This window comes from Ruditapes philippinarum, unplaced genomic scaffold, assembly GCF_026571515.1.
Source record: "Ruditapes philippinarum isolate M1 unplaced genomic scaffold, ASM2657151v2 ctg2361_1_1_1_1, whole genome shotgun sequence".
NCBI classification, from domain to species: Eukaryota; Metazoa; Mollusca; class Bivalvia; order Venerida; family Veneridae; genus Ruditapes; species Ruditapes philippinarum.
The window spans coordinates 94,394-110,031 of NW_026853050.1; the positions used below are offsets into that span (position 1 = coordinate 94,394).

Genomic DNA, 15,638 nt, shown 5'->3' on the forward strand with positions numbered 1-15,638 from the left:
AATAAATAAAAAATATAAAAATTACTTTTACATTTTACAACATTTATTCAACCGTAACTTTTACGTTATATTAGTCAGTTTTGAATTATTGTAAAATGTCTTACACTTTACCTTTATTATGTAATAATGGCTATATGCTATATGTAGTTTAATGCCAAATAAAATATTGAATTGAAATGAATTGAATTCAATAATACTTTAACAAATACAACTTGGATTATCCATGATTGTTTAAGCCATTTATGTTTGAATTGTCATACATGCACATATTTTTTCAAAACTATAAAATTTGATAGGCTTCGTGATGCGGAGCTGTTGTGAGAACATAGGTGTATGCATATTGAAGTACGTTCTATGGTATTTTCGTGCATCACTAATTCTATATTCAAATTCTTTATATAGTTAAAAGATAACATATTCTGTCAAATAACAAGTTTGAAATCGAAGTTGAAAATACACTGTTTATTCATTGTTATATCATTTGTTGGATGTACTCCGTTTTTTTTATCTTTATATGGCACTTGAACTCAAGCATGTGTATTTGAATGGTTAAAACCATGGTTTTAAGCAGGCAGTTTATCTTAACTTTAAATGTGTTATCTAAAGTAACTAGTAATATAAAGATTCATAGTTGTGAATGAAAGGATTAAAAAAATGATGACATTTAGAGTTGAAAGTTTAAAGTTTATTTAGATAGTATGGTACATTGACACATAACTGGTCCTAGCGCGCCGAAGGCTGTAGTTATCAAAATGTAATTACTTAACCTGAAGTTAGTTAGTGGAAGCTTATAAAACGAATTAGTTAAATTTTGGAAGCTAAGTTTATTTCTTTTAATTAACTGTTCTGAGTTGTTAGGGTAGAATTATTTTATCTAAACGTTTAAAACAAGAAATTATTACTTAAAGCCAAGAAATAGTATCAATCTGCACATGTGATGTTTGTTTGCGTTTAGTGATAAATCGTGTTACCCCAACGAATGAGCAAATAAAGGTAGGTAGGTTTAATTTTGTATAATATTCAAACATAATTTATACTTGACTGATTTACCGTGTCGTGGTATGTAAGTTAGATGACATTTAGTTATTAAATGATTGAAAATCTCACTTTAACTCGCATTTGACAAGCATATTTCAGGGTTTTAGTTTCTTGCCTTGCGTTTAGTTATTAGCTTCATATTTCTTATTTGTTTTGATGAAGAAAAACACAAACTGTAAATTATCAAACAATTCACAATGATTTTCTTGTCTCAACAGAATATGCTCATTCGCGCTTTAAATACATGTTTTTCTTATTTGCGAAAACTAGAACACGGAAGTGAATTGATTGTTGAACATTTTAAAGTTTACTTTTATACCGTTGACATACTTTGCTTTGTTTATTAAGTAGAAACACATAATTACATATTTGCAAAGAACATTAAAGGAGTACGAGTATAAGGTCCCATTTTCAATTTAAAGTGAGTCTTATTTTTATTACAATATTTTAGTACTAACAAGTTCCGAAGTTTATAATGAATCAATTGATTACCTGCAAAATATAAAAAGTACTTACAACTATAAGTGTTGATCAACCCTTATAAACTTTAATTTATATTTTCAACATTTACATGTTTTCAGAAGTAATCGCGCACAGAATGGAGACAGACATAAGTAAAAATGTAAAATTGAGACTGAAGAGAGTAAATAAATTCTGGTTTCTAGATATCGGAGGAAAACTTAAGTGGCTTAATATGTTAAATAAAGCAAGTGATGTATTCATGGAGGAGAACATTATTTTTGCTGATGACTTAATGTATCAGGTTTCTGAAGAAAGTGATGGGGAAGTCATTATTACTGAAGTAAAAAGCATTGATCAGAAAGACAAAACATCAGAGTTCAAACAAGATGATACGGTTTTTCAAACAAAAATAAATATAAAGCCTGATTCAAGAGGGAAATATTTAAAAGATCAAGAGGAGATACTAGGAACGCCGTTAGAAGGTGATTTAGATCAGGATATTGCTTTAAAGATAACCTGTGCTCAAATTTGTCATAAGAAAATATTGATAATTGCTACACAGTTTCTTTGTAAATATAAAATTAACAGGCTTTGACTTCACACTAAGTAGATAAGTTATGTTTAAAATTTTACTCACTACAGGTGGTCACAATAACAATAGAGTGTGCCATTAAAAAACTGTGTAGCTTTTTTTTTAAAAAGACCAACTTTATTTGACTTATTGTATGGAACATTGCTTCCAATACATAATTTATTCATTCTTATATTCAAATAAGACATATTCGGTAAAATTTCATAGAAAAATATTTTACGCAAAGATGAGCATCATATAAGAAGGATGATCCCTGCTGTAGGTCTTCTTTAATTTTTTGTTTGACAAGTATTATGATTTTGTATAATTAAAGATCCTGTTACACACTTTTTTATGGTTTTATATCATAAATATGATGCTCAAATTAAGATTTATCAATATTCTAAGTTCCAAAAAGCATTGATTATAAAGATATTACCGAATTAAACATCTCATGTAAATAAAGGGAGGTAATAAGAAATTTATTTTCCATAAGTTTAAGTCAAATATTCAATAAAAATGCATGCATATATTTTAATGATTACATTAAATGTGGAAAAATATGTGCAGTACATATTTACCTGCCCGCTCTCTATACATAATATCAATTAGAATAGCGAACGATTCGTTTCCCGATCTTTTATTTTCAGAAACGAACGTCACTGACGCGCTATTAATAGCTTTCGAGACATTGTTTTGAAGAAGGCAGCACTTTTCCAAGATAAAATAATAAAATACTTAGTTTGAAACAACACAGATTTGATTTTGTATGAAATACGTCGTTCATTGCTTCACAACTGCAATATGAAACTAATGAATGCAGACCATAAAATTTTGATATATCAGTTAAACATAAGTTCGTATTTGCAAATGACATAATTAAATTGACACAATGCCAAACTAGTACAAACTTTATATATTGTATTATGAGCATACAATTTCGAACGCTGATAATCATGATCATGAAATATATAATAAGAATGTATCCTAAACACGATGTATTGCCTTTTAGTATTCTTTAATGGAGTTGCTTGCTTATTCATTGTGTTTTTATGGATCTAGATCGTCTTGTTAAGAAAGAAGGAGAAGATAATAGTTCAGATAATGAAGAAATGGTGAATTATGACATCGGGAGTGAAGAATATGTTGAAAGGGAGGGTAAGTAAATATGAAACAAAATGACTTCAAATGAAACACACTTACTTAAAAGGATTTATTATGTCGTTTTACAAATTGTCGCTAACCTTTCCACCCCTTCAAATTTTGCTCCTTCACGCCTTTCTAATTTTTGTACATTCCCTTCATCCTGCAAATTTATGAACTTATAATTTAACGTAAGCTCTGCTCCTATCCGTGTGATATCTGTCAGAATGTCGTTGCATTTAGATTTTTAAGGCCTCGTTCCTTGAACTTTAATCTCCCTTCGTAATGTTTATTGTCATATCAGTAAGGAATCCTTGTTTAAACGAGATGTTGTTTCACTTTATTGATTTTCGTAATATGCCCTGTAAGTGTTAAATTGTATTTTCTGCTGCCGTTTATTCGTACATACTATACTGTTTACAGTTACATTGTATACTGTTTGTAATATTTCAAATAGTAAAAATTAGGTAAAGTAATGTCCAGATATCGTGTATTTAGTGCAAATATTGTTTGACAACTAATTCTTATTATCTTCTTCTTTTTTAAATCATTATATTATAACCTGTCTTGCCTGTTTCTTTTATCCCCGCCCCTATATCATTTTTTAAGCTATCAGTAGTCAAAGTGATGATGATAAATTTTGTGGAGCAAAATTTGATGATACTTTTAATCCTCTTTGACAGGAAAGATCCGGGCCTTTTTCAAACGCATGAAACAGATCATCAAAAAGAAAACTGCCAAAAGAGAGGTATTTTCTATAACATTTAACTTATCGTTTTAGTTCATGTGTATTTTTCCATAATTCAACTTTTGACAAAATACACTAGTTGTATGTCATCTGTTTACTCAGTTTGTAACGCGTGTATTCTGACAAAGCTGCAGCCAAAAACAGAAACTGATAATAATTCATTAAACATATTATAATATTCGACAATTTATCCAAGATTTCAAACTTACATACATTTATAATTCAAGTGTTTAATATTAAACTTAACTTGCATGATAAAAAAACAAGAACCGGTTGAACCGAATGATGCTCCCCGAACAGGTTTTGGACACAGGAAAGTATACCTTTTGTAGTGACAGACAAAAGTTTAAGTGTTAAAATGAGCAAAAGGCAATAACTACAAAATTTAGCAAGACAGAGTTAAGGCTTTTTGCACTTCACTTCTATTTAATGAGATCAATCTACGTACATATACAAAGTTTCATGTTGAAACCTATTATGGTTTCAGAGTTATGTCCCGCACAAAGTTCCAAGTGTAAAGATGAACAAAGTACAATAACTCCAAGATAAGGCAAGACAGAGTTATGGTTCTTTTGCACTGCACATTTACCAAATGAGATCTATCTACCTACAAAGTTTCATGTTGATATCTTTAACAGTTATTATAATAGAGATATGTCCCGGACAAAGCTCAAAGTGTAAAATGAAAAAGAGCAATAACTCCAAGGAAAGGCAAGACATAATTATGGTTCTTTTGCACTGCACTTCTACTCAATAAGATTTATCTTCCTACAAAGTTTCATGTTGATACCTTTGCTGTTTCAAAGTTATGTCCCGGACAAGAATAACGGACGGACGGACAAAGCGGCGACTATAGGCTCATCCTTCTGGGAGCATAAAATCTTCTGTCGATAGAAGAAAACACCGTGAACCATGTTTTAAATACGAATTTACTACATTTATACCAAAATTGGTTTTCATAGGTTGGGGAACCTGTCTACGATTTTGTACCGAATGCGTTCAAAGAGGAGTCGTGCGATAGTATAAGTGATGAAGATGTTGAGGACGTTCAAGAAGACTATGATTGTTACACATCTTTTCAAGAGGACGTCTGTACCGATGGTATGTGCTTTTAAAAACATAAATATATAAATTTTGAGACAACACAGTGATATTTAATGTATTAAGATTAAGTTATTAAAAAGCCTTGAATATGTACTTACGCTTAAACTTAGCCTTACAAAAATTAGGGGAAACAAGTAACGATGTCGTTCCAGCCAAGAATTTATTTTCAAAATTTTCGATATCTTCATTACAAATTTCATACTGTCTCGATCATTTCAGTAATTTATAAGTACTTATATATTACATAAAATCCCTGAAACTTTATTGGATTACTGCATTGGTTCACTTAGAAAATAATTGCTGTCTTGCTTTCAAAGAAACTTTAAATGGTGTAAATTGCTGAAAACTTATTAAATTTATTAAGTTATTTCTGTGTACATAACAATTATAACCAATCTTTTACCACTCTATAAAGTTCGAAAACTTAAAGGTTTTCGAAAGTGCACTACTTTATTTGCATTTTTTCTAGGAAATAGTAGCGCTGTTAAAACTTTTTCATTCACGGTTTTGTTTTTGTAGAAAATGAAATACAACTTGCTGGTTATTTTTCACTACTCAGTGCTGATATTGTTGCAAAAAATATGAAAACCAATAAAAACGGAACAAATCTCAATTATACCATAAATCGATAAGTTCAAAAGCCAGATTCATTGTTGTTTATTTTTAAGGAGCACAGTTTTGAAAATTTTGCAAGTTATTTTAACATCTTCATCGAGGAAGATATGTTGTTGATATGGTTACGGAGACACCAATTACGAACATTTATTTGATCTTGTGTTAGCTCAAAAAGTGCAAACAAACAAATTAATGGCAATTAAAGGTATTTCTAACAGGGGGCATGACAACCAAATAGAAATCAACTATGTCCCCTCTTGAAAACCCCCGCCTTGTTTATAAGTAATTACTTGAAATTTGTACATAATAAAAATATTTCTATATTGAAAACTGTTAATAATTTGTGTGTCGCGTTTACTTATATGTCTATTTGTCGAAAATAAAAGTAGTTTATATGACACGAATGTTTACTTCAGCCGTTTCTGGAGCGAAGATAGTAGCAGCAATATATGATTTTCAAAAGTTTTCTGACGATGAGATAAGCTTCAAAAAGCTAGACAAACTTAAAATCCGTGACGATATCACAAGGTAAAAGACAAATGTTATAATATGAGTTTATCTGACAAGTGAATACTAGCCAAATCTTATTTTATGCTTTTTAGTGGAATACTAAGTTATCTGTGAAAATTATATTTGATACTTTCACTATGTGGCTATGCCACTCGTGAGAATACTGTTTTTAAAGCCAACTCGATGAAATAAAATTTCATCTTACACACAAACAAACAAATATCCTCATTTATTTATGGGTTTAAGCTGTGTTACGAAACTTCATAATTACTCTTGATTCCTTGGCAATTAATTTCTTAACGATTTGGAACACTTCAATAAATTTGATATCCCCAATTTTGATTTCAACGGAATAATCTAATTTTTCAGATGTGTCACTTGTATCTGCATTTTCGTAGAGACATTGTATTTTAATGAAACCTACTCTTCTGTATTATTTCATTTCAGTGATAACTCTGATTGGTGTTATGCTGAACATTTGTCTACGGGAGAGAAAGGCTTCGTTCCAATTGCATATATCTGTCATGCCAGCCTAAAACTAATATCACAGGAGTATGAGAATCTTTTTATTTTTATATTCAATTGTCTGCACCCGTAACTATTTAAAACAAGGTCTTAAGTTCAAACATATTGCTGAAATTTACATTGTAGTTTTATCTTGATATTCAATTGTCTGCACCCGTTTAATATTTTCAAAATCAAAATCTTATTTATTTTGTCTGATTTAGCCCATTGATCAGTAGAAATATTATAATTTATATATCACACACTTTAACTTATTGAAGCTTTGCAATATTTCAGCTGGTGGTATGATATTAGCTCACACGCATCTCAGGAATTGATGAGCAATCCGGACACTCGTGTGGGAACATTCCTTATACGTCCATCTGACAGTGCGTAACTTTAAATTTTTCGTCATTACAGGTTTATGGTGCTAAAATATGAGAGTAAATCACTTTTTTTTCCTTCATTCAAATTGTTAAATGTTTTGAACCAGATTCAGGTTTGCTACTTGCAGGATTATTATTTTATGCTGTTATTGTCTACTCACATTCAGAAATAACCTATATAATATACCCAAGTGTTTTGGCAAAGTGAAAGGGCTGGGTACATATCGGTAATAGCAATAGCTTTTTAATCCTTGACAGACAATTTCATATGGATTTATACCTCGGGTCTGCCAAATTAAATAAGGGTCCAAAGAATGATTGCAGCCGAAGTGAGTCAAGTTCACACAACAGTGAGCGAATGGAAAAGTTCAAAGTTACATGGTTTAGGAAGAATAGGGCGGCCACTATAAAGACATTAAAAATAATTATTTTCCGCTCATGTCTTTTCCGTTGTGGGATTTGACATAATTATAACGATACCTCAGTCCACACAAATGATGTCGCGATGCAATGCATAAGTGAATGTGGTGTGGAGGCTGTAAAAAGTCGCCCGGTACATTCAGTCAGAGATGTTATATTTCCGATCCTTAAAGATCGTTCAGCACGACAATATTGTTGTGCGTGTGGTAATTAAGTTCTTTCTATTCGGTTATTTTCTTGTTTGGGTGGTTCCAGTATTCCTAACTTGAAATACTATTGAATCACCCTGAGGATATGTGGCCTGCTTTTTAGATATTTCTTCTGACGTCGTATCTGTGAAATGCAGGCTTCATAACTTCTGATCCCCTTTCAAAATTCTATTTTATTTAGTTCCGCCCATTTTTTTCTCGTCTAGGGCACACGCATTTTTTTACTTGGGGACCATATGCCGCTTTTCATGGAATGGCACATACGTGTCACATTGAAGGTTCCATAATAACCGCCATATGAACACATCTGCGGATGTTCAATATTCAAAAATGTACCAGTTCATGTAAATGTTTAATTCTGCAAAAGCCGGTGCTAGGGGGTGTGGGCAGTAGATTGCATTTTACAGTACCGTCCATGAATAGGTTCAATCAAACCAAGCCTGCAACTTTTCAATTTTGCCGTGTTGGGCTTTCTTTAGGGATTCTTATTTTCAATATATCATAGCCCCCCCCCCCCCCATCCCCTCGATCACCATATTTTTTCAGACCTAACCCTCACTAAACAAAGCTGACAAATACGTGCCTGATGAGAATAATAAGAGAATTACGTCCGTGTAAGTTTGATGAGGATACCAAAATCATTTGTCAAACCGAGATAGTAAATTTCGAAAACAATATATTTATAACCTTTTGCGTAAAAAAAGGAAGCGAAAAAGAACTGCAAAAAATGAGAAATAAAGACTTCAAGGATTTGTTCACAGAAAGCAGCCTCAGACAACCCCGGCGACACTATAGTCAGTAGTTTCCGAAAAATAAACGGGAGAGGGCACAAGAGAATGGAAAGGAGGGAAGGGACATTCCAGGGGATGGAAAGGAAATACCGCTGACGACAATTAACAAGACAGGACATCATAGAACGTGTCAATATAAAAAACGTGAAACAAAACAGTTTGTTTGCATTGATACTGCTCATATGTTATATATCCAAATGACTTAACACTCCGTTTCTGTTAATTTTAAGGGGGACGGATTTTTGTCCTAACAATGAGGGTACCAAGTATTTGTTCAAATCAAGGAGTTGTTAAACACTATCGTATCAAGTCTCAAAATGATCGACTGTTCATCAGCCCTAAACAAAAATTCAGCGACATCTTTTCGCATGTGGAACACTATAAACGTAAGATGTTTCGACATAAAATTGGTATTTATGTGTTGATATTAGTAGGTTTGCTTTTAAATAATGTATGCAATTCTAATTTTTAACATAATTAAACAAAGTTGATATACATGGTATAAACATGTTTTCCAAATTTGATGCATATGGATGCATGTAAGCGACAATTTGTATGTACAGATGGTTTGTAATAAATACGGTTACTATATGGCAAAAGAAGAAAACGCGATAAAACATATCTTTCAATGTTACTATATGACGTATTTTAGTAATCTAACACGTGTTGCCATTTTAAGACTTTTTGTACTGAAGTACTTACTGATCTTTATTTTGTGACAGAATTTGCTGATGGTTTGCTGTGCAAACTAATGTATACAATTCCAAAGCAAAATCCTGTTGTTTATCCAAGGAAGAATAGAAATTGATAGAAATGCAATTGAACTTGTAAATTCATTTCCTGTCGGCAACTTTGGAGAGCTTGTCAGAGGTATAATTATTTTTTCTGTGTTTAGTGCAATGTGAAGTAAAGATATATTTTAAGAGACTGATTTCAAGATATTTGCAAAAATAAATAAGAATATAATATATACAGCTGCAGATTTATATTGCCTTTTTTTTAATTCGTTCTAATTATTTCTATTTTACCTCATTACAGGCAAATTGTTCAATGCATTCGATGTTACCATCGTGACAAAATGCAAAAGTGAACTGGGTCCTTTTTTAGAAGGAGCCAACTTACTGTTTAAGTTTCGACAATGTGAACACTTCGTTAAAATGATAGCTGTCGTTCTTGAACCGAAACCATTTATGATTGTACTCGGGGAAAACGTCAAAGACACACTACAGAGTAACCTGAGAAAAATTGCTGGAAAAACCTTATCTCTAAAAAAAATGACCAGTATGTCTTCAGAGGTAAAGCATATAAGATTTCTAGATCAGAGGCAAAAAACAACCCTTCGAAGTATTTATAATTTTGTTGCTTTCACAATTTTCATGTTTATACACGTTACTTAATTAACCAAACAAACATTCGAATGAAGTAAGAGTACTTCCCGATGACTTATGTTATTCATATCAAATCTTTTAACTATTCTTTAAAATGTCACTAATGAAAAAAGCTTTTATGCCATTAAAATGATTCAAGTCGTACTGATTATCTTTTAAATAAACTGTTCATGGAATGTTCTTTTCACATATTTAATAGATTGCTTATGGCATGGCATTTCTAGAAGAAAAAGGCATTGTCCATGGCAATTTGAAAGCAGAAAACGTTTTAATTTGTGAACATGATAAACTAAAGATATTGCACCCAGAACTGATAAAACTTATGAAAACCAGTGAAAACGACACACATGGACAAGGTAGGAATTTAAATTCACATGGCTGACGTAATATTTATGAGGGATGTTTATTAAATACTGTCATTGGAGCTTTGCAAAACGCATTATGAGACATATTACATAATTTGTTTAATTTCTCACGCCCAAGTTTACTCATTAAACTATAATGAATTTTTCCAGTATCAAAAGTTTGTAATTTGACCTCTTATTTTTTCAATAGAAATGTTACAATTTGATATTCCAAGATAATGCTTAGCTTGAATATTTAATTAATCCTATGAAATGAAATGAAACAGTAGTTTTTCTGTCTATACATGATGAAAACTGAAGGAAACATCCTTGAATGGCAACAATAATTATTTGATTTGTACAACTGCATCTGTTAGAAGCGTTTCGGTAAGGCTACATAATTATCACATCACTAATTTTCTAGTTCCAAAATTTGAGTTTTAATTTGACGTAAATAGAGAGACAATCATAATAACTTATATCATTTATAATTTTTTATGCAGTTAACTGTTATAATTTTTCAAGGTGGCAAAATATTGCAAAATAATTATGATTTATTTTATTCATTTAGCAGGGCTTTTATTAAAAGTAAATGGTGTTTATCTTGAAGTTATTTTTAGCTTTGTGATAAGCGTGACTTGTGATAAAGCTGATTTTCTATATTTCAGTTTAAATATATATTTTTCAGATGAAATGGAATGGCAATGGACGGCACCAGAAGTTACAGCAAACGAAACTGCGTTAAGTACAAAATCCGACGTATGGTCTTTTGGTGTTTTGATGTATGAAATGATCACTTTTGGGGAAATTCCGTATTCAGGTAATGTCAGAGCTTTTAATAAATACAAAGTCAAAAGAACAGTCAGACAAAACGCACAATGCTGGAATTTTCCAATTTCACAGTAAAGCAAAAATCTGTACTTGGCAATTGCATATCAACGTGTGCATGACTCGATCGGTCAAAGACAATGACTTTCAAAAATGACCCCAAATATTTATGTTGAAATTGAATACTTTATATTTCAGATTATTAATTTAGTACGAAAACATTAATGAAAAACCTAAAAATTACATTCTATAAGGAAAATAAAAGTACAAAAATGTATCTTTATATTTACACTTTGTACATAATATATTCAAAAGAGCACCACTTCCCTTGCTTAATTTTTATAAATGCATATATACTGGCCAATAAACTAATGAGTGTATATCTGAAAACTCATAAATGCACAAGAGGGATGTCGAAATCATGAATGCAATTACTACAGGGACAACTCATATTTTTAAAATTGCGTAATGTAAAGAAAAAACTATTCAGCTTGCCTGTTTTCCAAATCTATTTTTATTCCATAGTAGATTTCCCTCAAAACAAAACATAGCTTTGTTTAATTAAGTAATGTCACAATATAATAGTAGTTACATAAAATCATAAAATCAACGTCATTTGTAACAATCCTGCAGGTTTTGAAAAGGAACAGGTTGAACGTAGTTTATCCAATGGACTTAGACTGCCAATACCAAAAAGAAGATCAATGCAATGCCCTGTCGAATTGTATAACACTATACTTCAATGTTGGCATCAGATTCCAGAACGTAGACTTACATTTGAATTTCTTGGAGACCTTCTGTATGACTTTAAAGACGCTGTTGAATCTGAGTCTCTTCTAAAAGGTAACGCTTTTGTTAGTTTTTTTCCAATTTAACAATGTAGTATTTCAATATGTGAATTTAAGGTTTTAAACCGCATTTATAAATGAGTTGAATATTAAATGTAAAATGTTGTCTTTCCTTCCTATTTTACCTCGTACACGCATTTGCTGTTAAGTGATGTTTTGCAATTGTTTTCTCTTTGTCTCATTTGGTTGCAATATTTGAGTATATCCTTGATAAAACATTGCTCTTGGAAAATGTAATCTATAGCGAAAGAAACTCAGTTTTTTGGTTATATTTCTGGCTTTCATCTATAAATATTGTCATTGCAAATGAAATGATATTTTCTGTCACTTCTGCTCTTAACGTTTTTATAAAACGTTAAATCTAAAAATCTAAATTAACAGAACACTATCTATGCCAGTCTATTCTAATCATTTGGTTTGGCACACATATTTAATCTAGACGTCGGGTTGAAGTACATGTATATGAGTGGAACAATAAAGAAAGATCAAGAGGAGTTGACGGAAAAATCGGCAGATTCAGAGGAACACATTCATGATAGTGTAAAACTCGTTAAAAAGACAGGTAAGATGTTACAATACGCTTCGAAAATAATATAAAGCGATTGCCTAATTTCTTTTTGAATATTGTGTTTAATTGTCACACATTTTCGAGGTTTGTTTTTTTTTGGGTATATATAAGTGTTTTCTATGTTTTGTTGGGTTTTTTTTTTTCGTTTTTTGGGGGAATTTTAACACATAATTGAAGTCATATCATTGCGGCTGATCCACCGAACCGGTCCTGGAAAGCTAATCGACTTGTCCGCAATAGAAAGCTTGCTTTCCTTACTCAAAGATTTTTTTGTGAAAAGTATTTTGCGAGGATGCAAACAAAATCAATATAAGATAATGTAGCTTACTAAAGAGAAGTGTGCTCTGGCATAAGAAATCTATTGATACGAAAGAGTAAAAATAATTCGATCCACATTATTTCCACTTCATACTTTTCTTATCATATCTAAGGCTCCAAAAACAGTTTGTTCTTCTTGAGTTTTGATAACTATTTGTTTATGATATAAATGTATAATTTCTACATTTTTCCTTCCTCTTAAAATTTGCAAGTGAATCTCTCACGTTGTTCATTTTACTTCAGATGTACATGAGGTTCAAAGTACAAGCAATAAAAGTGTTGATATAACTCCAGGATTTGATGTTACTGCCTTGTACGATTACACAGCAGGTATGAATTTCAACGAGTTTGTTATACTAATTTTTTGACTAATCTTTTCTGAAAGACATTTGACAATTTTATGAAGAGATGTTTTGTTTATCGAATATTTTTATCCACAACTCTGAACGTTGCTAGGTTACTGGTTAGAAATTGGTCATATATTTAAGTCAGGACAAAAACTAGATTGATGTTAAGTATTATAAAAGTAACACAGTTTAAAGTTAATAGCAATTTATAGTAAAAGAGAAATACAATATGCAGTTAACAATTAAACCAACTTTGTATTTAAATTTGATAATGTAAAATATTTTAAAACTTTGTGTTCGTGTAAAATCTATATTGAGTATTTCATATCAAGAATTGAAATATATACAGGAGACGATGACGAAATATCTTTTGATCCTGGCGATATCATAACAAATATAGAACCAATAGATGATGGTTGGTGGATAGGGACAACAGCAAATGGAGCACGTGGGATGTTTCCTGCTAATTATGTGGAAGTCTGTGAAAACGCATACTCTGAAGTAACAAAATTGTAGTTATGAAATGTGGCAATTGCAATTGAACTCCAGCCCCAAGACATATACACATAAATAACAAATTGAATGCTTTAATTGCTCGCAGATGTCGTATTTATAATGTAAAATCTGCTTAAACTCAAGAAATACCTGGAAGTATTTAATATATCTTATTCTAGTTAATACAGTTTAATAAAACGTTATTGACAATAGCTTAGCAAGGTAATTTGCGAAAACTTAACGAGGAATAAAGCTTCAAACATAAAACTATTTCTGAAATAAATTGTGAGAAATGTTACTTTCTGTTAAACCAAGAAAAATAATTGTTGTTGTTCTTGTTGTTGTGGTTGCTGTTGCTGTTGCTGCTTGTTGTTTAGTGGAAATAGAATAGTTTAGACAGAAGTCAATTGTGGTTATTCTTTTTCAACAAAAGTCATAAAATAACTATAGATGAAATGTTTTCTTTGATGTACAACTTTTACAAAGCTTTTAAATGAGGTTGCATGCATATTTCTGGACTGATGTGATCACATATGTTTATGCATATAACTAAGCTTGTTTTGTGTTATTCTATGAAAAATAAAAGAGAAGATATTTCATTTTGCTAGTTGTATGTCATATGTTTATTACAAATGATATAGGCACGTATTCTGACAAGGTGGCAGGAAAAACAAACACTGATATAAAATCCAGGTAACTTTTATTATATCCGACAATATTCCAAGATTATAAACTTACATACATTTATTATAATTCAAGTGTTTAGTATTATAAGATAAAACTTTTGTCGATAGAAAATATCGCCGTGAACATTGTTTTACCATTTTTTGTATTGACTACATAATATATATCACAAGTTTGGTTTTCATATGTCTACGACTTTGTACCGAATGCGTTCAAAGAGGATACGTGTGATAGTATAAGTGATGAAGATGTTGAGGAATTTCAGGAAGACTATCATTGTTGTACATCTTTTCAAGAGGACGTTTGTACTGATGATATGTGCTTTTAAAAACACATTTATATAAATTCTTAACGACACGGTGATAGCCCTTTAAAAGTATTGTCTATGTACTGTCACTTAATCTTAGTCGTACTGTGAAAAAATAGGGGAAACAAGTAACGATATTGTTCAAGTAAAGAATTTATTTTCAAAATTTGACGCATTCTCTTCATTACAAATTTTATTTCATTATACTTAGTATCTAATTTCGGTACTTTATAAGTACTTATATATTACATAAAATCCCTGAAACTTTATTGCATTTATTCACTGACAAGATATTTGCTTGGTTATTTACTTTGATGATAAAGCAATTTGCCAATTTTGCAAGTTTAATTTCTCCATCGAAGAAATTATATTGTGACGGTTACGGAAACGGCAATTCTGAATATTAGTATGATTTAGTGATAGCTCAAAAAGTGAAAACAAACAAATAAATGGCGATTAAAGGTAGTTGTATCACGAGGCATGACAACCAAATCTATATCCTTTTGTGAAAAGCCCCGCAATGTTTTTGTAATTAAAATAAAAAAGGGGAAAAAATTATTTAATTAAAAATTTAAAGTTTTTCCTTTATTTAAATGCCCATTTTGTTAAAAAAAAAGAAGCTTTACTTTGTTAAATAAAATAAATTTAATAATTAAAAATTTTAATTAAAATTCATCCATACATAACACATATAAAATAAAAAATTTTATATATTAATCCAATCATTTTATTTTTTTATCAGATAAAATTTTAAAAGTTCCAAAAACACAAAATTTTTTCCCAAAAAGAAAAAATGAAATTTTAAGTCTATCTCACAAAAATTATAAAGAAATTAAAAAAAAAAAAAAGATTAAATTTCCAAAAAACACAAAATTTATAACATTTTTCAAAAAGTTTAAACCCAAAACAATTTTAATAAAATAACTGAAACAAAATTTTAGGGGGATTATTATGGGAACATAAAAATTTTACAAATTTTAAAAAAAAAAATGTTTTATTTTAAGAAAATG

At 30.6% G+C, this 15,638-nt stretch overlaps 2 protein-coding genes across 2 annotated transcripts in view; both read left to right on the forward strand.

Moving 5' to 3' along the window:
• Nucleotides 1–14,166, forward strand: part of LOC132732416 (tyrosine-protein kinase STK-like) — a 40,148-nt gene extending 25,982 nt beyond the window's left edge. Inside the window, exon 16 of the mRNA XM_060718835.1 lies at nucleotides 13,492–14,166. Coding sequence (XP_060574818.1) covers nucleotides 13,492–13,658 — 167 coding nt within the window. The 3' untranslated portion in view covers nucleotides 13,659–14,166. The remainder of the gene's footprint in view (nucleotides 1–13,491) is intronic.
• Nucleotides 1,129–8,868, forward strand: LOC132732427 (uncharacterized). Its single transcript, XM_060718846.1, has 8 exons — nucleotides 1,129–1,459; nucleotides 1,620–1,982; nucleotides 3,134–3,229; nucleotides 3,898–3,962; nucleotides 4,925–5,063; nucleotides 6,098–6,209; nucleotides 6,639–6,743; nucleotides 6,993–8,868. The coding sequence occupies exons 2-8, from the start codon at nucleotides 1,637–1,639 to the stop codon at nucleotides 7,090–7,092; spliced, it is 963 nt and encodes a 320-aa protein (XP_060574829.1). The 5' UTR covers nucleotides 1,129–1,459; nucleotides 1,620–1,636; the 3' UTR covers nucleotides 7,093–8,868.
• Nucleotides 14,167–15,638: the final 1,472 nt, after the last annotated feature.